We start from the raw sequence: 27,131 nt of genomic DNA on the forward strand, positions 1-27,131 counted from the left end.
ATACATATATATATAATATATATTATATATTATATATATATATATATATATATTATATATATATATATATATATATATATATTATATATATATATATATATATATATATATATTATATATATATTATATATATATATAAAATATATATATATATAATATATATATATTATATATAATATATATATATATATATATATATATTATATATTATATATATATATATATTTTTTTTAATATATATATATATTATATTATATATATATATATAAGTAGTACGTCAGGTTTCGCCATGCCTTGTGACTTGAGAAAGAAGGCAGCTTTAACTAATTTTCTCAGAGATATAAGTTGGTGTTTGATGTTTGTATTCGTTTCTGGAGTCCCTAAGCATGTCATATATATATATATATATATATATATATATATATATGACATGCTTCTGTGCCACACCGAGGCTGAGTGAGGGGCCGCTAAGCTCACTGATCTACAGTTGTGTCATTTAAGCAAATTACGAAGAAAGAGAAAAGGTGTGTGTGTGTGTGTTTGGGCAGGTTGGGATCAATTAAGGTGTTCACAAACAGCGGTACCGCCACCCCATCCCCACTTCCTCGCAACGTTACGCAAGTCCTCCTTCCGTGTGTGTTCCTCTGTTTGGAAAAACGTGGCTGGACGTCTGTTTGGCCTGTTCTTGGCTGGCCGAGTCGGTCTTACTTAGAAAACCAAACCAGCCTCTTCCCCTTCTTAGAAAACATGTTTTTTTCTCTCCTCTTCCTCCTCCTCCCTCTACATCAGGGGTCTCAAACTCCCGGCCCGCGGGCCGAATTCGGCCCGCCACGTCATTTTATATATATATATATATATATATATTTTTTTTTAAAGTTAGACTAATAATAATAAAAATATCCCCATAGTCGAAATTATGAGATAGAAAGTCGGAGTTATTAGATAGAAAGTCATAACTATAATAGAAAGTCATAATTCTGAGATAGAAAGTCAAATTTATGAGATTGAAAGTCAAAAAGATGAGATTGACAGTCAAAATTATGAAACAGAAAGTCAAAATTATGAGATACTTAAACAGTTAGAAGCAGCTCTTTGACTGGTTACTGTACATTTAACATGGAAATGTATTGTGAGTACATTGAAGACTACTTTAAACTGTGAATGCAGACAGTTATTTAACAATATGTTACGAGTAGTTACATTTACAACCGGCCCTTTGTGGGCGACCATGATGCTGATGTGGCCCGGAGTGAAAATGAGTTTGAGAGCCCTGCTCTACGTGGAGGATGTTTTGATGGCTACTCTGCTGTTGGGAGTTGTTTTCGCTGCTGCTCCCCTCTCCATTCCAGTAGGCTGACGGGTTTCTGGACTTAAGCACGTTAAGCTGGAGCAGTCCCGCTGCTACACTCTCCAATCAGCCAGGCTCTGTCTAACGTAGGCCTACTTTCCCCCAAAAACATCTTCAACTGAAGGATGGCAGTGGAGGGAGTTCACCAGCAGTAAATGCCCAATACGAGGCCAAGCAAGCTACGATCGGTCCATGTTAACATGTTATACACCAGGACACGGATCGGTCTGATTGAGATGGCAGTCTTATGCAGCTGAAGGCCATCGGATTGATTCTCACCAAACATGCTCAATACATTCTTCATAGAAAAACATGACCCTGCTATATTCACTTCTTCCTGTTCAACCACAGCTTCGACAGCTCAAACTGGAGCCACTTAAAAACAGCATGCCGATGCACACACACACACACACACACACACACACAGACACACACACACACGCACACACACACACACACACACGCACACACACACACACACACACACACACACACACACACGGGACAGTGGCTGACCCACTCGTACGGTACGCCTCCCACCCACACTTTCCTGCTCTGCCCTTCACCCGGTTCTTCAGAAACCTCACACCCAACCATATCTCGTTACTCATCGGCTCTGTCGTGAGGCGAGAGGAGCGGTGTTGTGGGATGAACGTGGCACAGTGCTTCCATTCAGTCACACACCATCATCCTCCTCAGTCCCGTTTTCACTTGTTAGAAAGACGAACGGCATGACTGAATGCATGTCAGTATTTGGGGTAGCGGCAGATTAAAAAAAACAAATCACAGACACAGACTTGTGATCTCTCTCTGACCGACTCACGCTCTCTAAATCCCTCAACAGCAAGAGTCAAGGTGCCCTTGAGTAAGGCACTCAACCTCCAGCTCCTCTGGTGGAGCAGCTTAGTGCGCAGTTAAAACCCCGCTCGTTCCACTCGGCAGCTCCTTCACGCTTACAAATGTACGCAACTGCACGAACGTCGAGACGGAAAATCGCTGAAAAAGAAAAAGGAGCGAGCACGCTCAGTGTAAACCCGTCCCGGGGTGAATAAAGGTTTGGAGACTTGAATAAATAAATAAATATGCTATACATGGCAGGGACTTGATCCTTCTGAGAAGTTCTGTTGTAACTCTGGGACAGATATGTCGTATCTTCACACACCACAACGTAGGTCCGTACACACGCCTGTGGAGCGGCTGGGTGCGTAAACATGGGTGGAAAAAGAAGAGGAAAAAAAAGGCCAAAATGCTACAGTAGTACCTTCTCCTTCTGCAGGACGAGGACAGAGAGGACAAAGCCAAACCGGTCCGTCTCTCCTTCTTTGTTCTCCGTCTGGCCTTTAACAAATACATTACAAATCACTCGACGCTCTGCTCATAACTAAAAACACATCTCATCTAAAGACAACTGCATCGCTCTGAGTTTCATTTTAAAATAATACTGAATGACGTTATAAATAGTGATCACAGTTATGATCATTTTGAATGTGCAATAATCAAAGTTCAAAGGACTGAGGTTTGGCAGGGTCACTTGTTGGGTATCAAGCACGGGCTCTTGGTCCTCTTCATCTATTGCTCAAGGACAGAAACCTATCACCAGGGCGGATACATTCTGGGAAGGAGAGTGACATTTCTCCTGTTTCTTACTGTACGTACAACAGGAGGAGTCCAAAAACACAAAATACTAACAGAAAAGCCCACTACTGGTCCTCCCTTCCTCCCCTCAGCTCCTCTGTCCCGGGGCGGCCCTCCCGTTCAGCCCGCCGTGAGCCTGACTGATGGACGGGGAGGACTGTGTCTTGCGGAGGAGGCACTCGCGGCCGGCCAGGCCCCCCTCCATGATCAGGCCCCCCATCACGCTGGCCTCGATCTTCTCGAGGTCGTCCGTTTCCGTGCAGATTTTGGCCTGCAGGAGGCTGATGTACGTCTCATAACGAGTCTTCTGCTCAGAGAGAGGAGGAGGAGGAAGAGGAGGAGGAGGAGGAGGAGGAGGAGGAGGAGGAGGAGGAGAGAGAAAGTGAGATTAAAAGAGGATGAAACATGAGACCAATTGCCCTAAAACTCACCTCACAACTGGCTTTATTCACGCTAGCATGAAGATATAGTCTGTATTTGAGTGTAATATTGAGCTTGATTGGGGCATTAAAGGGGCAGTTTGGGGGTTTTGTAAGTGGGGTTGTATGAGGTAGTAGATGGAGATTGGAGATACAGACAGGAGTACCATCACAGGAGCAAAGCAATGTACTGCTGTGGACCGGAGTGGGGGGGGGGGCAGCAGCAAAACGTACGTTAGACACCTCAAAGAAAGATGCACCTTAAAGCAATCGACGTCTTTTAAAGTGTACGTTACATTTAGAATATTGTCACCACCTTATCTTGCCGTCAGAGAGCCCTTTTCGAAGGGGAACCGAAATGAAAGGGAAACTTATCCGCGCTCTCTTCAAAGCCACCAGAGAAAAACAGGATCGATAAATTCCCCTTTCAGTTCAGCTCTCTGTTGGAACATACTCTAACTATAACTTACACGTGATGTGGATCGATTTAGGTGTCTAAAGACAGTTTTGAGTCTGTCCCCGTCCACAGCAGTACTTTGCTTTGCTCCCATGTTAGTACTCTAAACTCCTCTTATATTACACTGACTATGGAGTTACCTCATACAACCCCACTTCAAAATACCCAAACTACCCCTTTAACATGAGGAATGACAGAGAGAAGCTCCATCTCTTTCCACAAACATTGATGAAGAGTTGTGCGAGCAAAATGTCTTCCTTGCTAATAAATAACAAAACTAAATTATAATCATGATGTATGTTAAATATCAGAATGGATATAAAAAGAAGAAGCCACACTGGCCATCTGTCGTGCTGTTTGGTCTCTTTAGCTGCAACTTGAAAAATAAGCCCATAAAAACCCATAAAACAGCAGACAAATGAGCCGAAGCCCGTACCTCGTACGTGAGGTAATGCTCTTTGAGCCGGTACTCCTCCCACTCGCGGCTCTTGGGGTCGACTGAGGGCGAGTTTTTCCGGTGCTCCTCCAGCTCCAGGCTCATCTGCTTCAGCTTGTTCTCGTGACTCAGCAGCTGCTCCTCCTGCACCAATCACAGCCCGGACAACAACCAGAAGACCCCCAACACAGCCAATCAGATGCGAGCAGACACAAATAGAATATGTAAAAATGCCCAACCCTGTGTGGAGACTTTTAATGCAGAATGATTGTGCGTGAAGGCTTGACAACCTGTATATTATGTACCATGCAAAATATCAATCACTACCAGGTATTTATCCTAGTGTTTGACAATAATATATTATGTATCTGGTGGAAAGATATAAGCCTGTAGAGCAGGGGTGTCAAACTCATTTCCACTCTGGGCCACATCAGCATCACGCTCGCCCTCAAAGGGCCGGTTGTAACTGTAAGACTGTATAACTGTAACTTCTCCTAACATATTGTTAAATAACTCTCTCTGCATTTGATTGTTGTTTATTCAAGTGTAAAAATATTGTACATGCAGTTATATAAATGTAAACATATATTTAAACACATTTCTGTTATTATAACATAAATCATTTTAATTGAGGGTTAAGAAACCCACATGACTCTATCAAAGATCAAACTATTAAAGAAAATAACAAAGACAAATATCAAACAAGTTATTACATTAACTTTGTTCAAAGCTGTTTGTGTCACCTCTCTGCATCACTAATGTTCCTCCCTGTCGTCGTCCTGTGCATGGCAGCTACATCCAAGAGCTGCTCACTGAGAGTCAGGTCTGATGAACATGGATAGATGATGTATCCGTGTTGTCTGTGCTTTCATCAACAGCTAATGAAGAAGACGAGTACCTGCTCGTCTCTTAGCTAGCTGTGTTGTTAGATTGCTGCTAGTTCATGAACTCGGTCTGCGATGGTGTTTCTTCACAAACTGACATTTGTAAAAGTCAGTATCTGGTCGGAGCTCTGCTCACATACCTTCAGCATGCACTGGGCTGTAGCTGTGTGAATATATTCTGCTGTCATTGCAGTCTGCCTTTTAATTCTTGGACAATTTGATGTTTTTCTTGGAGGCTAAATTTAGCTCCGTGTTTGGTGTCAAAATGCCGACGCAAATTGTATCCTTCATCACCGACACGCCTCATAACACAGAAGACAGACCCGCTGTTCTCCTTGAAGCACAAACATGTATTGGCTTTCACATCTTTCATTACATTTTCTTCCCTCTGCATCAATTTTTCTCTTCGTGGACATTTTGGGATTATTTGTCGATCTTTTTCAATTGTTGGAAAACCTCTTTTCGGGCTGTTGCCTCTCCTGTCCACCTGTTGTGATAGTTTTAATGTCGGTACACAGACAACTATCTCATCATTTCAACTTTCTATCTCATAATTTCGACCATGGGGATACTTTTATTATCAAGTCTAACTTTTAATTATTTTTCCAAAAAAAAAGAAAAAAGAAATCTTTTTTTTATTACATTTTTTTTTTTGCTGGCGGATTCGCGGGCCACATAAAATAACGTGGCGGGCCGGATTCGGCCCGCGGGCCTTGAGTTTGACACATGTGCTGTAGAGCGTGACAGCTGCTCTGATGTGTAGTGAGTGTGTACCTGTTTCAGTCTGGTGGATGAAGACGGCAAGATGGGACGACAGAATTTCTTCATGGAGCCGATGGCAGCAGGAAAGGCCGGAGCGGAGAACAGCGCCGCCACCAGGTTTATCCGGAACATCCACGACATCATCTCCTCTTCACTACTGGAATGAGAGAGAGAGAGAGGGGAGTGAGGGGTTGCTGAAGGGCGAGAGAGCAGGCGAGTGCATCGAGTAAAAATTGCTTGACTGATGTTTCTGAGCTCACCGCATCAACACAGATTCTCCTGCAAGAAAAACTCAACTGGCTGCGGAAAATGACAGAAAATGAGACAAATACAAACAGACGGCTACAAACAGTTCATCGTCACCACCATTCATCCAGCCATCCCTTTCCTGCACCAGCTCATCCTGTACGGGACATTGTTATAAGTTGGTCCAACTCAAAATGTTTTACGATCTTCGGACGATACCATGAATTGAAAACATGTGAAAACCTCTCAAAACATACATGCATGAAATGGAATATTCCTGTTTTGTTATTTGCGGTGTAAAGACAGCATCTGAAATGTGACTTACGAGGCGTGCAGTAGAAAGACTCTCCAGTCTGAGGTTTTCAGCTTCAGCACGTTGGCTCTCTTGCTGTAGTCGGTGGCACGAGTGGCTAAAGCGTGGTGGATCCGCACCGCGTTCTTCAGGTCCACCTCTGAGATGTCGGCGTCAGGCTTGTACTCATCCTGAGTAAGTAACGGGAGAAAATATTATTGCAGGTCTTGTGTTTTGGAGCCCGTAAATGTTGTTATGTTTCAGTCATTCTGTCTCTCACAGCAGAGAATAAAACAGTAGCTTATACTTATACGAATAGTCTTCATTCAATTACATAATAAGCCTAAAGCTAGCAACTCTTCTACATTTGCCAACCATCATTTAGGTTGAACAAGCTCATATGTGGTTAGCACAGCCTTCCTACCAGCAGGGGGAGACAAACACACAGTAGAGCAGCCATGCCTCATTTCCTCTCACTGCTCCATCTATCTCACTCCCTCTCCATTACACGCACACGCACACACACACACACACACACACACACACACACACACACTCACACACTCACACACGCACACGCACAGAGAGAGCCGAGCAGCAAGCAGCATCCGCCACCGCAAAGGTGGATGTGTGTTTCTATGGTAACGGGGCAGAGGACGAGATGCGGTACCTTCTGGAGATACAAGATCATCCCCTTCAGCACCGCATAGAACTTCTTCCACCCTCGCCGACCCCTCGGGGCTGCAAGAGGGGAAAGGGAAGAAATAAAAAAAATGTTTCTGTCATGTTGTTTTACGGTAACTTATTAGGGTTTCATTGTGTGTGTGTGTGTGTGTGTGTGTGTGTGTACAATCACTCACTGCGTTTGCCGTCCATGTCAGCGTGACTCTTGCGGGTCAGCACTCCGTGTTTGTAGGTGACGGCGTTGAGGAGGATGGGGATGGCGATGAAGGGGTTATGGCCGTCCGTTACCCTGGCAACGCGCTTATTCCCGCCCTCGCACTGCTCCTCCACCAGCTCTGACAGACTCTTCCTCAGCTCCTCCTCCTCACTGCACACACACACACACACACACACATACACACACACACACACACACACAAATGCCCATTCAGACAAACCTGAGTAGCACATATTAAAGTGTGCTTGCTTCTACACAACCCGCACGCCCCAAATACTTTTCCCTTTGATGAACACAACATGCGTACTCACACGGCCCACTCCAGCTTCTCATTCCTGATCGAGTTATACAAGACCTGCGTGGACCGAGCAACAAAGGAGAGAAACTGTGAAGACGCGCTGAAGGCTCAGACAAAACAAAGATCGAGCTGAAAGATTATGTGGAGGCTGTACTTTCGTACGGGGCGATCCGTACCTTTAATAAGTCTTTAGGGAAGTCTTTGCCGCTGTTGAGGCCATCTAGATTACTGATGAACTGTTGGCAAGACATCTTCTTCCCGATGTTCTGAGGAGAGGCGAACAAACAGACAGACACAGACGGACAGAAACATAGCAGTTTACAATGTCATTATCATTTTTGTGGAGGCAAATTTGAACGTTTTATGTGCTGAAACCTGAATGCAGTTGTGCAACTCTCCACTGGGTGGCAGTGTTATGCTGCCGGTTCTACTAGTGACGAGAAGGTTCCACCTCTATCGGAGCATCAGTTTACCATACATTTCCTCATGTCTTAAGCTCTAATTATGATGCATCATTAGAAGATGAAACATAGGGAGGTGTTTGTATATTACTGCTCCTTTCTGCCTGGATAACGTCTGATATTGTCTGTGGCTTTCCTCTGAGGACGCCACGTAACAGACAAGACAACCCGGCTCCCTTTTCTAGGAAATGTTCAAAATACCCAGGATGAAACGCTCTGCGACGATCGATGTAACATGCGTCACCAGATGTTTTATGCTCCATTTATTCATAATATCCAGCAGCTAGGTAACATGGTGTACTTCAGAGCCACAAACCAACCGGATGAACGCCTCAGTTTGAAAGTGAACTTGTATTCTAATGCAAAGGTGCAAATGCTAAGTTCAACTCTTATATTATAAAATGTAAAGCCTTTGTAAAATGCAATCTGCTGTAATTTAGAGGTGATTTGTAACGCTGCAGATCAATGGTATTTCTCATTGCTTAAACCAATAATGCATTCATCACATGTAGAATAAATGTCAATTTTTTATTTGTGTCACTGAACGGCTCTGATTCAAAATGATTATACCGCCGTGTGTGCATTCTTTATTATGAGCCTAATGTGACATCTGTATTAAATTCTATTGTTAGCGGAGGCACAGGCAGATGTAAAGGAGCCCGGTGTTAGTACTATGAATATACTTACCACCTGCAGGGGTGGACAGAGACCAGGGGGCCAGATTTGGTTAGCAGGGGATAGAAGGACAGAATCTAGTTAGTTCACTTTAAGAGGAGTGATATTCACAGAAAGCACTATTAGCAGGGACTCCAGTCGAGCAGGAGGGGTCGAAGGAAAAGCGAGGCACAGGACCCATGACACTGATCGTGTTACGCTGCCCCGACCACGGTGCTCCAGTTTAGACCTGAACAGATGAGGCTATTCGAGGAGAGGAGAGACAGAAACGGGTCAGAATGTAGGCCGCCGCAGAGCGGAAAGAGGACGAGAGAGGAGGAGGGAGCGGAACGAACAGGAAACAGAAAGGATGATGTGAAGGGAGACATGCCAACGCTGACAGAGGACTGTCTTCATACTTTTAAGAAAGATCAGAGGAAAGGCCATCCTGCAGTACGGTAGAGAAGCGCGGTACTTACATGTCCGTGTAGATCGGTGTTGAGCAGCATGAGGGCGCAGGTTAATGTGTGGGCTCCATCTGCAACAGGATGACACACAAGGTCCAGGTCAGATAAATGCCACTCACTCTACAAACACACAAGTGCCCGTGAATGCAGCGCCATATACTCCTTTATAGTTCATGCAGACACAAATCACACACACGTCAGCAGAGCTGCATAAATACCCTGCACGCGAACATAATTCCAGTAGTGCTGTGCCTCTGTTGATTCAGCATTATCTTTAATGCTAACGCCAATGCTGCAGTGTCAATATGCTGCAGTAACGAGTGTCTGTTTAACTGGGATCAATACGGAGAGACGTAACAGCGTCTATGTATTACTTGTGGTGCGATATTGTGTACAGCTGCTGTGACTTTTACTCTTGGTATCGCTGCTCATACCGTCGTCCTCCTCGTCCTCCTCGTGGCTCTGAGCCTCGGGGGTAAGCGTCCGTGGGTTGCAGTGGCAGAAGCGTCTGGAGAAATGCACGAGGACCCTCTCTCTCTCCTGGGTCTCTCCCATGAGCGGAAAGGCCTTCAAGAAGGTCCTGTCGCACACAAACGACACCACGAGGTCAACAGGAGGTGAGATGAATGCAGGATTTCGTCACTTGCGGCAGCGCTTAGACTTTGGGGAGGAAGGCAGCTGACAGCTGCGCTGGAAACCTTATCAAACATTTGACTTTGAGAAGAACTGGAAGAGTCAAACCTGCTTTTTAAGACTAGTAGTGATGCACTCTGGAGTATTTTGTCACAAAGATGGATTGTTTCATCTTTACGTCTGTGTGTGTGTGTGTGTGTGTGTGTGTGTGTGTGTGTGTGTGTGTGTGTGTGTGTGTGTGTGTGTGTGTGTGTGTGTGTGTGTGTGTGGTCTTGTGCTGAGGACTAGCTGTACTTTTGAACTGTAAATAAATGGAGTAGATTTTTTTACTGACAGAATCTACAGGTTCCATGTCAGGTGCAGTCCCACTTTGACTCTTTTGAGGTGAAACATTACCGTAGAGTTGAAAGATATACGGTCTATATTAATCAACTGGTCCATCGACAGAAAAGTAATCAGCTAGCTTTTTGATAATCAGTCATTATTTTCAGCAAAAACGCTGGTTCCAGCTTCTCAAATGTAAGCTGTTTTTGTTCTGCTCATTAAAAATGTACGACAGAATATTGATTGAAAGTATTTCTATGCAGTCAAAATGAATGGAGAAAACCACATTAACCTTCATTCAACCATTTATATTTATCACGAGCTGACTTTAGTGTGAAGACCTGGGATCTCATTTATAAAACCGTGCATAGGATCCTCACTAAGTGTTTAACAATAATAACAGAATAATAATGAAATAAATCCCAACTCAAGCTGTAAATGTGAGCAGCTGGTTTGCTTTGATAGGTGAACACCATTGACTGATCATGGCATTATGATCAGGACTGATGATGAGGATGTGGAGTGATTGTAGGAGAGCTGTCACCGGCTTTACTTCCACACTTTGCTAAGGTGGTGAAGATCTGCAGCTGAGGTGATGGAGAAGGTGAGTGACATCACTGCTCCAGTGAGCTCTGATACATCAGAGAGCTGTTTACTGTTTTCCTGTGTACAGTGTGCTGAATCTGTGCCTATGGAATAAACCATAAACCAATCAATAAAGTCGTGTTCACTGCAGCGATTTTACTCACACACACTTTATGAAAACTAAGATTGTACTTGGTGATATATGCACAGTAGTAGAAGGTTATTGCTCTGTTCTGAAGTTATTTGAACACCAGTTGACGTTATCTTACAGCTGATCATCATTTTCTTTCAGACCCCGTCTTGTGCGTGAATGCAGGACTTTTACTGTGTTTTTTTTACAGTTTGCTAATCCGGGCCAGTCTGAAGTGCACACACGAGCCCTCTTGACTGAAGGCAGCAGTTTGAGACAGCAACATGTCAGCTGCAAAGCAGTGATGAGCTCCAGCGCTGTCAGCCACACCGGCCAACTGCACTGAACACGACAGCTTGATAAGCACAAAGCTAATGCCTTTTGACGAGGGACAGCAGAGAACACACACTCAGGCTGGCGCGCGTGTGTGTATGGACGTCTACATCGCACACTCATCACTCCCCCGAGTGCTGACGGTGCGTTACCTCAGGGCTCGATCCAGCGTCAGGCCGGAGAAATCGAAGAAGCTCAGGTACTCCGACGCCACCAGCTGGCTGAACTCGTTACTGCGGGGGGGGGGGGGGGAGATAGAAAGAGAAGCACCGACACATCAACATGAATGTGGAGAATGCTCCTCTAGTAATGTTATATAAAGGATGAAGTAAGCATGAGCAGATGTGTTTGATTATGTGTTTGTAAATCAATCTGGTGTTCTCACATGTGCATCTATTCCTGTGTCTCATCCATGCGCTAATACTGAACACATGCAGCTATGTAAACATGTTTTCTTGTGTTTTGGGTAATTTATCAGTCATCATGTGCGCACATGTGCTACTGTGTGTGTGTGTGTGTGTGTGTGTGTGTGTGTGCTCACTTCTTGCCCAGGTGTCTGGCCACATCGCAGCGCTTGAAGCCCTCCAGGTGATAGAGGCGCTTGGCCAGCCTCTTGGCGGCCTTGCAGTCGGCTCGGCAGCCGTTGGCCAGAGTGTCGGTGCTGCCGCGCTCCAAGCGCTCCTGACTGCCCAAATCGCACTCCTCTGAGTCAGACAGCGCGTCTGTGAGGTTGGCATCGCTGTTGGCGAGAACACACACACACACACACACACACACACACACACACACACAAAGCAGGTGCCCAGGTTAATGGATGGAGCACATGTCCATCGTCGCACGCCCACTCACTTCAAACTAGACAGAGGAAACGGAAAACTCAATTCCGTAAACATATGCTCACACAGACACAGGCAAAAGTCAAATGAGGTCTCAATGACTTGTGATGACTGTGACCCAGTTCCGCCGTCACTTCATGTCCTGCTTTACTGCAGTGAATCCAAAGGTTGATGATGATGCTGAAGCTAATCACAGACTGGTGACCTCTAACATGATCTGAATTAAAGTGCTGTCATATAGAAACTAAAAGCTCATCTCTACTCTTCTTTTCCTCTGCTGCAGGCACACGTAGCCCGGATGTTAGAGAAGTGGGCTTTTCATTTATCAAAAGGCATTTATCTGCCGTGACCTTGCCCTTGGGCAAAACACCCAACTGAGCACGAGTACGTGGTCCGTCACATGCTCTTTGTCCGTCAGGCAGGATGGCCGATCCCAGCTGTGAACGGGCGTATCTGAGTGACTGTGAGGCAGGGTGTGACTGCAGGAGACTGGATGTTCTCTATTTAAAGTTCAGAGAAAAAGGAGATGAGCTGCCAAACAGTTTTATTGCTGAGTAATGACTTCTGCACCAATGACATGTTCTTGAACACTATGTACCCGATTTGAAGCTAAAATCCTTTGGATTCACTTTGACATTATCATAAAGTATCGTCTCAAACTGAAGTGCATTGGAAATGTAAACGTACCGAACCTGAACCGAAATGTAAATGATGTTTGTAGAGCCAATAACAGCTGACTTAAAATGAGTAAATAAGGCCATCGCTGATCAGGGACACAGGTTGATGAACCGATCGAGCCAAAGGACTCACACTCTGGAAAACTGTTAGCGTCATCGGGAGAACAGAGAGAGACTCCGGGATTAATTAGTGCCCTACCGGTACTTATTCATTTATGAACTGACTGAGGTAGTGTGTTTGAGGTATTGAGTTTGTGCTGTATACTTTTCCACACCACAGTCCATCAGTGGGGAGCTAATTAGCTTATTTTTGTGCTGATGCTTTGGTATCACAAGTTAAAAGAACACTCACAGACGAAACATCTGACATTCAAACTAACAGTACCGGTAGATGATCAGTTTTAACTGTGAGGAAAGAGACCTCCATCACTCTGAATGGCATCGCCTCATTTCCCGTCTGTGTGTGCATCTGCGTGCCACCGTCAGCATTCTGGCCGGATGATTCAGATGTTTTTTTGCATAATCGGATCAGCCCAATGTCATTACCCTCACAAACTCAATGCATTACGGTACGATTTGCTGGTTACCGTGGTTACGGCGGAAGCCGAGTGTCCTCTGCTAGTGAAGGGATTGCAGACGATTGCAGACCGTCCTACTGTCTGCCACACGTTCGCGTTGTGTGGCACCGAGATGAATAAAGTGACTGATACAAGAAGACGTATAAACACAAACAACAGCCGGTCCTCTGCCCTCACACGCTCACTGGCTGACTACACCCCTGGTTTCTCTGCTCCAGGCAAGGTCACACTGTCCCGTCTTGACTGATTCATTAGACACTTACTATCGCTCTTCATCTGGCCTCTGGCCTTGGACCGGTTTGCCTCGGGAGACACTACAAGGCGCTATTGCCCCCCCCCCCCCGGACAACACGGCTCCCAGGGTCACGGGAGCACAGAAAGCGTCCGCCATGATGAGGCGGGTCACGCAAACTCCTCCACCTTATCTCAGCGGAGCATCACAAACAGGAATGACAACGAGATTGCAGATACGGTTGGGGTGGGAGCGGTTTCATTCGCAGGGTGCCTGGGCTCACCCTTAGGGACCGGGTGGGGAGTTTGTGTATCCGGACGGAGTAAAACCAGTTTAAGAAGGAGCCAGTCGAGGTGGTTTGGGGATCTGATTAAAATGCTTCCTGTACGGCTCCCTCTGGAGGTGCTCTGGACATGGAGGAGGGAGGAGACCTCTGGGCAGACACAGATTCTGCTCAATGGACTACGTATCCCTCGCAGGACCCGCCCCCCCCCTTTACAGGTTGAAAATGGAAAAATGGAAAAATGGATGGGTGGAAATATAAAGACATAAAGATAAAAGAAAAATATGCACACATATGGTGACAAAATAAAAATGAGTCTGCGGTAAGCCATCAAAACAATATCTAGTCTGGTGCTTGCAGCGAAATTGCTTTCGCTTGTCTGACCGTATTAATTCACTCGACGCAGAGGGACCTCATAAATCATTCAAAGCTCATTTCAGTCATGGGCACAAAACGATGGCGGGCTCCCCCAATTCACTGGTGTCTGGCAATAATAGAGCCAACACACACACACACACACACACACAATAACAGAGAGAGAGACACAACATGAAGTGTCAGACATGTAGTGCAGACCTTTTGCGCCGGGATCCTTGGCGCCACCGAGGGCCAAGTGGCACACAGTAAACCTATTTGTCTGAAAGCACAGTTCTGTATCCCCAGGCCACACAATCCTCCTCTGTGGCTGCCACGCAGTCTGACTGTGTCAGAGATAGAGAGCGTGATGGTGCATGTCACTGACTCACATGCTAATCTCTGTGGCTGCGCACCACCCGAACCCACACCTAAAGGTGTGTCTGCATTTAAGGTGTGTGTGTGTGTGTGTGTGAGGCAGGGGCATCTTCTCGTTAATGGCATCATCCATGAGGGTAATCATCTATTATGGGATAAACTGGATGATGAAATTCTGTTATTTCACAGACTCGTCTTTCATTTTCACATCACTCTGATCAATGGCTAACCGAGGCCGACATATTAAAGGGAACACACACACACGTGTGTCAGCCAGGTCGTCTGCTGGGGCTTGTTGATACGATCTCAATAAAACACGTTTTTGCAATATTGTAATCTTAAATGTGAAACACGCAACAAAGACACCTCCGGCCACGAAAAACGAGACAAAGTTACATCCGTGTATCCACACGACTTGCACATTTTGTTTTTTCACACTATTATTGACACTGTTTGGTCATAATTGAGGTCATGAAGAGTGACAAGCTGCTGTTATTGACTTCTTTAAAAACTGCTGGTCACAGCTCAAAGTACAAGTCAGACGTGAGAATAACAGTACAGAGCAATTCGGCATCCTTCAAGTGGGAATTTCATTTTTACTCAATTATTAATTTCAGTCATTTACCAAGTATAAATGGCTGGTTCCAGTGTCTCTAGCATGAGGATTTGTCATGCTTTTATCCTTTTTATATAAACTCTAAACTGAATATTTAGTAGCTGCCACCTTATCCTCAATATCACCTTGTATCCATAGCAACTACAGTAATATCTCATATCTCTCGCATGCCATTTTAAATGATAAGTCCTGATGTAGATAATATGCTAAGTTATGGTAAACTCCTCCTAAATTCTCTAAATCCACTACATCCATTGGCGGGCACTTAAAGTCCCTAAAGGAACACCACGTGAGATTAAAAAGAGTCATTTGTATCCCAACTGTTGGTATCACAGAGAAGTCCCTGCAGAGATACGATAGAAGTACTACAGTGATAGTTCTCCAGAGTAAAACGACCTCACTATTTCCATGTTGCCACGCAGCATAATGTTCACGTTCCCACCCGTCTGGACGTGAAATCACACATCCACTCTCTGACCTGTAGAAATATCAAACTTACAGCAGCTGCAGCAAAAAGTCGAAGTGAACATCGTATTCCTCTTTCCACATCGTCTCTCGGAAATTTGGAAATCAGCGGTTAACGGCGCGCGGAGGTCCGACCGCCTCATCGTCCAGTCGTCGGTAACATCTGCATCGGCCCCGGTTTGTTATTTCACTCCAAAAATGAGATTTCTTCAAAGCGGAAGTCGGGTCATAGATAATTACCGCTCGTTCGGGTGATGAATTAGACAGTAGCGTTACTTCACCGCAGTGTCAACAGACCAGGAATGCGTGTTTGGAGGTTGTTGTTTTTTCCTTGAAGTTTGTTGGCTCGTCTGGAAGCTCCACGGAGGAGAGGATGTAGGGGGCGGAGCCTACGACCGGGCGGACTTTTTCCTGATGCAGTGCACCGTTCCTAGCGGTGGCTTTACAATGGCCCTGTGTGTCCCATCCAGCGCCACTTCCTCTGCATTTAAGTGAAAAGGATCTCTGAGCAGATCGGTTCAGGACCAGCGGGACGTCCTGTGTTTGGACTCGGTTGACTGAGCATCGCTTTCCAGCATGGAGGCATTTTGTACGTGCTTATTTCTGTACATCCCTCCAGTGTATTGCTTCAATGTGGCTCAGCAACCTGTAGGGATGCAAGACACAGTGAAGCCACCTCAGCTCACCACCGATCTGGTCATGATATAAATAGTTAAAGAAGCATAAAAGTACTTTATCAAGGTCACTGACTGGAGGTCCAAACCTACCTTTTATGACCTCTTTAAATAATGCACAGTGATAGCAGGGTACACATACACACCCTGTGTGATGGGTTGTGTTCCCACAACACACACACACACACACAGATTCTTAAAGACACACTGACACATCCCTGCATGCTAGCCTCTCCATCTAAATCCCTGCTTCCTCTTTCTCATCTGGTGGAAAGAAGAACAATAGAAAAATCAGAGGACAGAGAGGCAGCTGTGGGGTCAAAAGTGCAAGATTTTGGGGGATGAGATGGAAGATGAGAATAGAGACGCAACGCTGGAGGAAGTTCGATTGCTATTTGGACACTCCACGAGATTCACTGCAACTGTGAGCATTATGAGGTACAGACAACAATGAGTACCTTGAAGACAACAATAACGCTGAAGTACAGTCAGCACTGGGCCCAGCGTGCTCTTTTAGACCAAGCACACGCTGCTGCTGAATACTGATCACGCGTCAGTTTTTTTGCGCAGCTAACGACAGTGACTCATGGATAAACTTTGTCATTTACACACCGTGGGTTTTTTAAAGTTTATGAACCCGTTGTAGCACAGATGTGATGTTCTCATGGCAGCCAGCGCATGGGACAAACGGATAACGTATGTTTGAGCAGTTAGCCAGAGATAAGTGCTACTCACTAACATATGCAGCCTATTAAGCCCTTAGTGTCACAATGCCAAAGATAGAGTCAAAAAGCAGTTCAGTTGTGCTCCATCTAGCAGTGTCTTAGAAACAAATGAACTCAAAGCAGAAAAACTAAATTTGCACACGGCCTATGTGTGTTTTGTGGACTATGGCAGGAAGACAAACATGTTTTCAGATGGTGTTTTTGCTCCATCTGGGTTTTTACTTCGTCACGATCCTGCTTGTTATTTTCCGTGGATAGGATCTCAATGCAAAGCCAGAGGGAGGAGAGTGTCCGGTTTGGGGACCTCATAATTGCTTCTTTGCAGACGATGTGGTCCTGTTGGCTTCATCAGACCGCGAGCTCCAGCACACACCGGGGCGGTTTGCTGTAGAGTGTGAAGCCGTTGGGACGAGAGTGTGCACCTCCAAGTCTGAGGCACTTGTTCACAATCTCCCCAAAAAAGGGTTGGATGGAGCGTGAGATCGACAGGCGGATTGCTGCGGCGTCAGCGGGGATGCAGGTGTCGTACCAGACTGTTGTGGTGAAGAGGTGACCTGAGCAAAGATTTCAATTTACCAGTGGACCTCTGCAGGGAGCGCAGACATCATGAGGGAGCTCAGAGCCGCTGCTCTGGGAGCTGGTTGGATGGTTTTTCAGGGAACCCTCTGGATAAATACTTATATATATCAAAGTCAAAGTAAAAATGAAGCGTAACAATCTAACAAATCAAAATGATGCATGTTATTTCATTATTGTTATGCCAGCAAAAAAGGCGACTACGTATAACCACTAATCTCATTTAAAGTAATCAGTTACTTTACTGCTCTGGGCACAATATTATGGTATGTTTTATTTTCCTTCTATCTCTTTCTTGCACTAAACACACACAAGACCCCCAAAAACACAGAGGCCTAATCCCCATGTCCCCCCTAAGGCCTTAAACCCTGAACCCTCAAGGACTCACTGACGTCAGCTGGTAAATGTGTGTGATAAGGGCTTGAAATGGTGTAAATACGAATGGGACAGCACTTATCTGCGACAGATCACATTATTACCATGACATGTTATGTATAATTGTGGGTATTTATTTGATACTTTTTACTCCCTGATTTGAACGTCTTCCAGGCTCTTTCCTCACGAGATGAGAGGTAATTACAGATAATCTATTTACTCCTTTTTGTCAAAGCAGCTTCAGTGACAAAATTAAATGTTTGATGAATAAATCGGTGTAATAACCTCCGATTTCATTTTTATGTTCCATCTTTAACCCTTCATGTCTCTGATATGATATGACAGGCTGAACACCAATGTGCCGTCCTCTTTGTTTACCTTGTTTTTTTTTTGTCTCCGGCTTCCACTGATAACTCCCGTGTTCAATGTCATATTGCTATGAATTGTGGGTAATTCCCTTGGGCAAAGTCTGCAGAAAAGCGGATTGACGGAAAGGGTTCATAAAGGGCTCAAAATGTCTGCGAGAGAGCCCTCACACACTCGACGGTTCAACGGTGGGACAGAACTAAACCCTCACAGACTCAGTCAGTGAGTCCGTGTGTGTGGAGATTGGGCACTATACTCAGCAGCAGACAATGGACAAGGGGACTTCTTTCAGCTTGCTGAGACTAACTGTGTTCAGGTGTGGGATTGTGTTTGGTGAAACACTGAACAGCTTCATCCGACAACAACTATCGGGTAACTTAAAATCAGCCACGGATTCAAAGAGGAAAAGAGAAAAATGGCAAAAAAAACAGAAGGACGCAGATATTTAGTGGAGCCTGGGCTCGCTTTCCCCTCAACACACACAGGAAGTGCCTCAGAGGAGAGAAGCCTGTGGTAAAAAAGAACCCCATTCAGCCAAAACAGCCATCGGTACAGTAGGACTGTGGGATGTGTCATAAAACTGAGTCGAGCTATAAATAGACGGGGGATAAATCTGTCAGTGCTGAAATGATTCAGTTATTGTGTGTGTCTGTGGTGAGAGGGAGAAAGAGGGAATTTGTGTATTACTGCTTGTGTTGCAAGTATGACTGTGTGTGTGTGTGTGTGTCCATATCACTGCCTGACTGAGAGCCAGGAAAGGATAATCTGCAGGATGTTTCAGCAGCACGATAGAACCACGCAAAGGGTTTTATTCCAAAAATGACATCCTGAAAGATGTGTGTGTGTGTGCAAGTGAGAAACAGAAAGAGGGAAAAGATTCAGCGTGAAAGCGAGCCTTTAGAATGTACGAGCATTGTGCACATTTTTGTTTACGCACGCATGCGGCTCTGCTCTGCTCGGGCTTAGATCCAGTGAGGCTCGCGAACCAGAGGGAGGAACACACACACTCGGCAAACGGATACACACAGAATCATATCCATGCATGCTAATGCTCAGCCGGAGATGCAGCACACGTGTGTTAAAAAAGAAAAACACGAGTGAACAGGCACCCTCGTTGTACGCCCTTTGAATATTAGTTTGTGCTTTGATGTGACTCTGCATAACGGCCTCAAGTGGCATATCCATACCAGTCTTTCTCTGAAGCACTTCACTCTGTGTATGTGTGTGTGTGTGTGTGTGTGTGTGTGAATGCTATACATGTTGCATTATCGCATAAGCAGCATTCAATAGTTGGCTCCACTGTTTAGTTCTAGCTGGCTATGGACACTATAAGCTGCTTGACAGACAGACAGACAGACAGACAGACAGACAGACAGACAGAGAGGGTTTTCTCAGCAGCCTCTATGGATTAAGGTTAAGCTTTACCCTCAGTGATGGTCCCCACAGAGGGACACGACTGTTCAAGTAACCGATCGACTGAAATGGCCGAATGTGATTGACAATCTAAAACACAACCTGATCGACTGAACCGACAAGCAGGCTCACCGACTACGACACGCTGGCACAACACCCATCGCTCGCTGCCTGAAAGAAAAGCTGTCACTTCTTATTTCCATGTGTTGGACGGCTTGTCTACAACATCTGCAATACTTGCCAATGTTTCCTACATCCATGTGGCCGGCTGCCGACTTTGCTTCCCTCATCCACTGATGCCAGAATAATCAGCAGTAGCAGGGAGAGGATGTACGGGGGAGAATTTGGTGCTGAGGTGAGATTAGGTTGCATCTCTCTGCCCGGGGCGCCATCACAGCCCTGTCAGTTATGGAAGCCGAAGCCTGAATCTTGGACAGAGCCTGTACGCGCCAAGGCTATCCAAAGCATCGATGCAAGTTCTGAAAGCCGTCTGAATCTATTTGAATATGTTCAGTCAATGAAAATCAGTGAGCCAGTGGTGTTTCTTTGTACCGGCTCACTACATAATGGAAACTGTTTATGATCCGTAAAATAAGATCATAAGTAAGAGTATCACCGTTTCAGTTGCATTCATGAAAGGCGTGTTAGACACGTGTACAACTGATTCATGACTCACTAACAGAGTTTACGCAGCGTTTTTGAGACACATAAAGCGATGCAACTGCTTTATGCAATGAAATAGATCAGCGACCACTAAATGAATGATGTTCAGAGGATGAATCGTAAGGAGTTTGGCGATGCAGTTGCTTTAGTTTACGACTAAATACTGTCAAAACTTAGGACTTCCTCCACCTCAGCTGCACTTAATAATTAGCCAATGTTAGCATGAAGCAGTTCTATCTACCAGCAAATACATCTTGAGACATGGACTGACTGGCCCATAGAACAACAATCTGCCAAGTTGACTGATTAACTCGGCCATTTATTTATTTTTATCCATTGCTTTGCAGCTGCTCTGCCCTGCAGTGAAACAGACTATTGTCCGTGAGGCCCGAAGCGCCAATTCCATGGCTAGCCACCGGTGGAAGAATGGAGGTTAGGGAGAGTGGAGAGGAATGAAAGATAAGAAGCAGCAGCAGGAGAGAGCACTGTAGGGGAAATGGAAGAGGAGGTGATGCGCAGAAGAGAGGAGGAGGAGGAGGAGGAGGAGGGGAGATGAGATGAAGTGAGATTGGACGGATAAGGTGGGGTGATGAATAAAGAGACAGGAGGTGAGATGGAGCTAACAAAGAGATGGAGTGACAGAGCGAAGGAGAAAGAAGAAGAAATGGATGAGATAACGCAGCAGCCTTCGAAGCTTGTGTAAATAATTGTTTTGCCTTGACACACAGCCGTTTTTGAGACGTTTTGAATCATAAAAAGCTTTTAAGATGTGAATTTTAAAATGATAATAGCCTGTCTGTCCATGCACTGTGAGCTGTATCATTATTAGCATTTTTTGCCACGCTACTTAAGGCTGCTTCAGCTGAAAAGCAATTCTTTCAAAATCATGCGTTCTCTCTCTCGGGAATATTACAACAAACTCTGACTGCACTTCAACTCTCAGGGTAATGGCTTCTACCTCCATTGACTTGCATTGAATTGCCAAAGATTGAATCTCCTGAAGAACTAGACATCGAATGGACGTCAACGACTTCTAGTTCATGATAAATTAGTCACCGGGAGTGTCTTTAAAGCTTAAAAAATATCCCTTTAAGACCGACTAGCAGATGTATCCACTCTAGATTTAAGTGCTCGAAAGTCTGGCAAGCTGGCTATAGCTTGGAGCAAAAATCACACACACACACACACACACTAAGACCCTGCTGGGCAGAGAGAAGCTGAAGACGATGATGTCATGATACAAACAATAGCTCATTCAGTTTGGCACTGGTGGTCAGGAAGCAAGACCATGCTTAAAGGACAACATCTGCACAGAGAGAGAGAGAGAGAGAGAGAGAGAGAGAGAGAGAGAGAGAGAGAGAGAGAGAGAGAGAGAGAGAGAGACATCTGCATAGAGAGAGAGAGAGAGAGAGAGAGAGACACATCTGCACAGAGACAGAGAGAGAGAGACATCTGCACAGAGAGAGAGAGAGAGAGAGAGAGAGAGAGAGAGAGAGAGAGAGAGAGAGAGAGAGAGAGAGAGAGAGAGAGAGAGAGAGAGAGAGAGAGAGAGAGAGAGAGAGACATCTGCACAGAGAGAGAGAGAGAGAGAGCGAGAGAGAGAGAGAGGAGTAAGAGAAGGAGAGCCGACATCTTAAATCCTCAGTTCATCCTATAACTCATATGAGCTGTGAAGGCACTGGGAGAGCAGTTAGCTGAGCTGATCATGTCGGAGGTGTGAGTGCGTCTATTTGACATTCCGGTATGTTTGTAGATGAATCTGTGCAGGAGAGATCAGAGCTGCAGAACAAGCCACAGGGGTTGTATACAAGTCAGCCTGCCAGATCTATAGTTCAGGTTACATGGCTTTTCCCATATGGTTCCTGTTAGCAACCCCCCCCCTTCAGTGGCTCTGCCCCGTCTTCCTCAACCCTCTTTAGTGCTGTTAAGGTAATTAAAAGAGAGTACCGTCAGCTGTTGCTGTATCCCCCACAATTTCTCGGGGGTCTATGCAAATGATGGACAGAGTGGATGAGTTCAAAAATATCAGCATTGTCATAAATATCAGCTGGCCGTCTGAAGAGAAGGACGCTCCCGCTGCTCAGCTCATCAAAGGGATTCCTCACACTGACAGATACTCTGTATCTTATTTCCGTGTCTCAGTAAAAAAATGTCAAGTGTTAATCTCCCGCATAAAGCAGGCACGCTAGGCCGACACATCCTGTTTCCACTCCAAGAAGGTCTTTTTTGTCGCGCATAAGCCTTGTGCAATTTGGCAGCGCGGAGGTTATCTCTCCCTGCTGTGCAAGTCCGCTTCAGGCAGAACGGTTGAGGAAAGCAAACACCCCAAAACCGAGACGTACACGTCTGCGTGATGAACTTGCCGCCATCATCTGCTACAAACAGAGGAAAGAGCTGTGTCATTTCAAACGCAGCAATTCTGCTTAAACAGTCCCACTGACTCCCTGAATGTTTCTCAGTAATGCATTTCTGTGCGCTTGTTGCTGTTTCAGCCTGTTGTGCAAATGTAAGGTTCACGCAGAAGCGCACAAAGCCATCCAACCGTAACAGATTCCTTTCTCCCTACGTCTCCACAGATGTGGAGGCTCTTAAGTTGAGAACATTTTATGTTGGTGGGTAAGGATTTGGCTGCCAACGGAGTTTACATGTACGGACATATGACTTCCTCACCAGGCTCACGCCACCTGCTGGTTAAGCCAAAGTTACAGCATCGTGCACTGATCACAGGGCAACAGTGACGACATACACACAAAGCCTCCACTGCCCGGCTAGAATACAACACACACTGGAATCTGTCATCAATAATCCAAACATCCATTCGACTGTGTTAAACATCCAATATGTAAAATAACCGATATGCTGTTGTAGTTCAAAGACATGCCCATTCTATGTCTAAGGATCTGTGTACGTGGTGTTTGAATATAAGATTGGAAACATTCATACTTTGGCGACTGCCAGTGCTAATATACTAAAACACAGTGTCAGAGACAACATTTGTTTTATTGTCAAATACCTCGATATTGTCCGTTGATAGTTGGTGCTTTTACACAATATTTACAATATGAGATTTGTGATGAAGAATCATCAGGAATGTGGATATAATGACGAAGTGAACGCTGGGAAATCATAGAACAGCTGGAACAGTCTGGTAGGCTGCATTACTTTATTGTAATGCAGCTTTAAAAATCCAGGAAAAGACAACACATATGCTGCAATATCCAAAGACGATATAGTGTGGTATCACGAGAATATTGATATGATATTGACATATTGCCCAGCCCAGAAGCAGTATTGTCAAATTCCTCTTCAAACAAAACACATTCCCTCAAAATAAGTTTGAGGGCGCTGTAAATACATAAATAACGAAAGAGGCCTTCTTACCTGACAGAGTTGATCATGGCTCCACAACCCTCTATGGCTCCATGGTATCCATTAGGGACGGCCCAGCGTCCGGGTTGGCTCAGCACAAACTCTGACCTGCTTCCTGGTATGGTGGTCCTCAGCGGGCTTCCTCCCACTCCGGCCACAGCTCCGGCTCCACGGAGAGCGCTCTCCCCAGCCGAGAGGTCACTCGGGGAGTCCGGTACGGCCTCGGCGCCTTCCAGCTCCTGAACGGTTTCCAGCTCCAGCTCCAGGGGTTCGGGAGCCTGTAGCAGCGCCCTCTGCTGGATGAGCGGCGTCAGTGGCGCCTCGAAGCTGACGCAGCTGTCCGTCTCGTCCGTGAGCGACAGCACGTCCAGAGAGTCCAGGCTGCTGTAGCAGGTCCCGCCCCTCAGCAGGGCCGACTCCACGATGCGCTCGAACGTGGAGCTGAAGCCGTCTTTGTTGTCCACTCTTCTCTTCTCCCTCTCCTCCTCATCCTCCTCCTCCTCCTCCTGGACCTCCACCTGCTCAACGATCTGCTCAAACGTGGAGCTGAAACTGTCCTGGTTCTCTCTCCCGTCTCCCTCCCTCTGGGCCTCCCCCTCCTCCTCTTCCTCCACCTCTGCGTCGGCCTGTTCTACAGTCGTCTCAAAGTTGGAGCTGAAAGTGTCCAAGTGCGTGTGAGTCCCCCCCTCATCTCCTCCCTCGTCCTCCTCACCCACCTCATCATCGTCTTCATTCCCACCTATGCCATTTGCCATTTGTCTGTTGCAACGTGGAGGAAGAAAAGAAAAAGGACAGTGTGAAATTACCTTCAGCGCGTGACTCAAACACACGGCAGTTTCTCTGCACGCAAAGCAGATCATTCATATTCAGAGCTGAAATCATTCTTCATTCAGGAGAAGTATGCACAATGGGAAATATTGCAGCTTGAATGGCCACAGTGACAATTGAAGCAAGATGAAAGCACTGTCCAATTTGCCACTACGTGAATAAGCTGGAAGCTCATCTCCTCCGATCGGTCAAACCTCCACTACTTCATCCCTTTTATTTGTGAGAATATGAATCTACAGTGTTTGCTGCTGATGGAGAGAAATAACTCATGAAAGTAGCCTCATCAAAGAGGGAAGCAGCTTAATATATCTTCATTGTATTTCTGTAATTGGTTCGTTAAAGTGTGTCTGTGCATTTCATAAAACCATCATGTATTTTATTTGATCTGCAGTTGTCTCACAAAGCAAAGCGCTAATTAATTGACACGTATCCCAGAGTGCCCTTCATTATCTTGGTCGGTTTGAAATTGGTTCACGGGTTCCTCCGGCTCCTTGAGAATAAAACCACGTTGTTCCTGTTTGTTTCCCTTTCGGCTCATTTAGTCGAAGGCTGTTTTTTGTCTGCTTGTTTTGTTAAAATGCAAATAAGCTTAATCATGTACCAGAGTACCACACTGGGAAAATAATTTACCCTTAAAAACATTCGGAATGGCAAAGTGGCACTCTATTAAGATACGTAGAACATAAACACCCAGAACACAGCAGGCAGATTCAGCTTTCTATAAAGAGTAAGCCTTAAGGGAGTGTGTGTGTGTGTGTGTGTGTTTGTGTGTGTGTGTGTGTGTGTGTGTGGGTGTACATGAGTGACTGTCAAGATCTACTTTTGATGATTCTCTAATGTTATATCATACTTTGACACCTAAAGGTCAAAAGACAGCGATATCTTTACACAAGATGATGATTTAGTGCACTAACCGCCCAGCTTGTTCCGGGTGCGTTGCCTCCTCTTCGGTAGACGGTTGCATCTCTTCCTCTTCCTTGCCCTCCTCTTCCACCTTCTCCTCTTCCTCTTCCACCCCGTCCTCCTCGTGCGTTGCCTCCTCCCCCGTTGAGCTCACCTCCACATTAATGCTCACTTCCCCTCTCGTCCCTTCCCTCCCTCCCTCCGCCCCTCCATCTGTATGTTGATCCCCATCCACCCTCTCCTCTTTCGACTCGCCCTCTCCTCCCTCATCCTTTACCTCTTCCCTCCCCTCTTCTCCTTCCCTGTGCGTCTCCCCCTGTGCCTCCTCCTCCTCCTCCTCTCCCTCTCTGACCTCCTCCTGTCGTCTCCCCTCCTCTATGTCGTCCTTCGCCCCCAGCTTTTCCTGCTCTGCCTGGCTGAGTGTCTCTGTGGGCGGGTCGGTGGTGCTGGTGGTACTGGGCTCCGCTGGGCTCTCTGGTGGGGTGGGAGAGGGCAGAGCTTGCCCCTCCTGGGTCATGGTGCTCTTCACTGAGGGGGGGTGGGGGCTGCTGTCCACTCAAGAGATGAGGACCAGAGCTTCAAATCAGCAACCAGGGAGGACACTCTGCAGAGAAAAGGAGACACAGAGCCAGAAGAGAGACGACAATCAGCATGAAATGAAGACCGAGTACCAAGAGAAAAGGAGGAGAAGGCCGTGAAATAAAATGAAATGATACTGATGCAGCCTTTTGATTTTGTCTGGTCTTAATTACAAGCCACCAGATGAGCCCCAAAACAGCTCTGAGGAGGGCAGGAAAAGGTAGATAAAGCAGCGAGCAGAGGAATACAGACAGACAGGCACACAGACAGGCACACACAGAGAGAGGGATTTGTTTAATGCAGCTCAACTGATTCCTGTCAAAATGATCCCACAAGCTCATCCGCTTTCTGTCTATGTGGAGATTTCACAGCTGAATAACTATCTGTTTCCATCCGCGCTGTGCCCGCGCTTTGTGTAAATGCATGATAGCAACCTGAGATTTAAACATGTATTCCAGTCTACTGTTACTCTCACTCGCACTGTTGGACCAAGCAGCCGAGACCTCTGTACAGCAGGTCCTCCTCCCGTACTGAGGCTCAAGGGCAAATGCTAATGAGCAGCTCTTAATAACGGCTCTGCAGGGAGCGAGTCATCAAAGCAGGCTGAGTGTTCTTTTTTTGTGAAAAAGGGGATTTTTTTTTCTGTGAGCGCAAAAAGAAAAGATTACAATCCCCGTGTGAGGAATGGAATTAGTGCTGAAACAATGAACTGATTAATCGACTGAAAGAAAATGGATCACACAACACGTTGGATGATCGATCAATCGATGAGTATTTGTCAAGGTCATGGATGGGGGGCCAATGTACTATGTTCAAGTGGATTTTGTTTTTGTGATTTAATAATTTAATTAGAAAAAGAATGAACTTGTGGTGAGATTGTTTTGCCCAACTGCTGTTTTCCAAGTTTAATAAGAACGAATTTACAATCTCAATCAATCACAATATTTTCCTCCTGATTTTATATATAATTCTGAAC

The 27,131-nt window shown here is 45.6% G+C and overlaps 1 protein-coding gene across 1 annotated transcript in view; it reads right to left on the reverse strand.

Moving 5' to 3' along the window:
* Positions 1–282: 282 nt before the first annotated feature.
* psd2 (pleckstrin and Sec7 domain containing 2) overlaps positions 283–27,131 on the reverse strand; it is a 35,307-nt gene continuing 8,458 nt past the window's right edge. Inside the window, exons 2-15 of the mRNA XM_079268267.1 lie at positions 25,588–26,180; positions 23,858–24,604; positions 11,807–12,004; positions 11,418–11,498; positions 9,695–9,840; positions 9,273–9,331; positions 7,855–7,944; positions 7,692–7,735; positions 7,340–7,530; positions 7,150–7,220; positions 6,513–6,670; positions 5,954–6,098; positions 4,296–4,439; positions 283–3,290 (exon numbers count right to left, since the gene is read on the reverse strand). Of these exons, the coding sequence (XP_079124393.1) occupies positions 3,072–3,290; positions 4,296–4,439; positions 5,954–6,098; positions 6,513–6,670; positions 7,150–7,220; positions 7,340–7,530; positions 7,692–7,735; positions 7,855–7,944; positions 9,273–9,331; positions 9,695–9,840; positions 11,418–11,498; positions 11,807–12,004; positions 23,858–24,604; positions 25,588–26,093 (2,799 nt within the window). The 5' untranslated portion in view covers positions 26,094–26,180 and the 3' untranslated portion in view covers positions 283–3,071. The remainder of the gene's footprint in view (positions 3,291–4,295; positions 4,440–5,953; positions 6,099–6,512; positions 6,671–7,149; positions 7,221–7,339; positions 7,531–7,691; positions 7,736–7,854; positions 7,945–9,272; positions 9,332–9,694; positions 9,841–11,417; positions 11,499–11,806; positions 12,005–23,857; positions 24,605–25,587; positions 26,181–27,131) is intronic.

This window comes from Melanostigma gelatinosum, assembly GCF_949748355.1.
Source record: "Melanostigma gelatinosum genome assembly, chromosome: 5".
NCBI classification, from domain to species: domain Eukaryota; kingdom Metazoa; phylum Chordata; class Actinopteri; order Perciformes; family Zoarcidae; genus Melanostigma; species Melanostigma gelatinosum.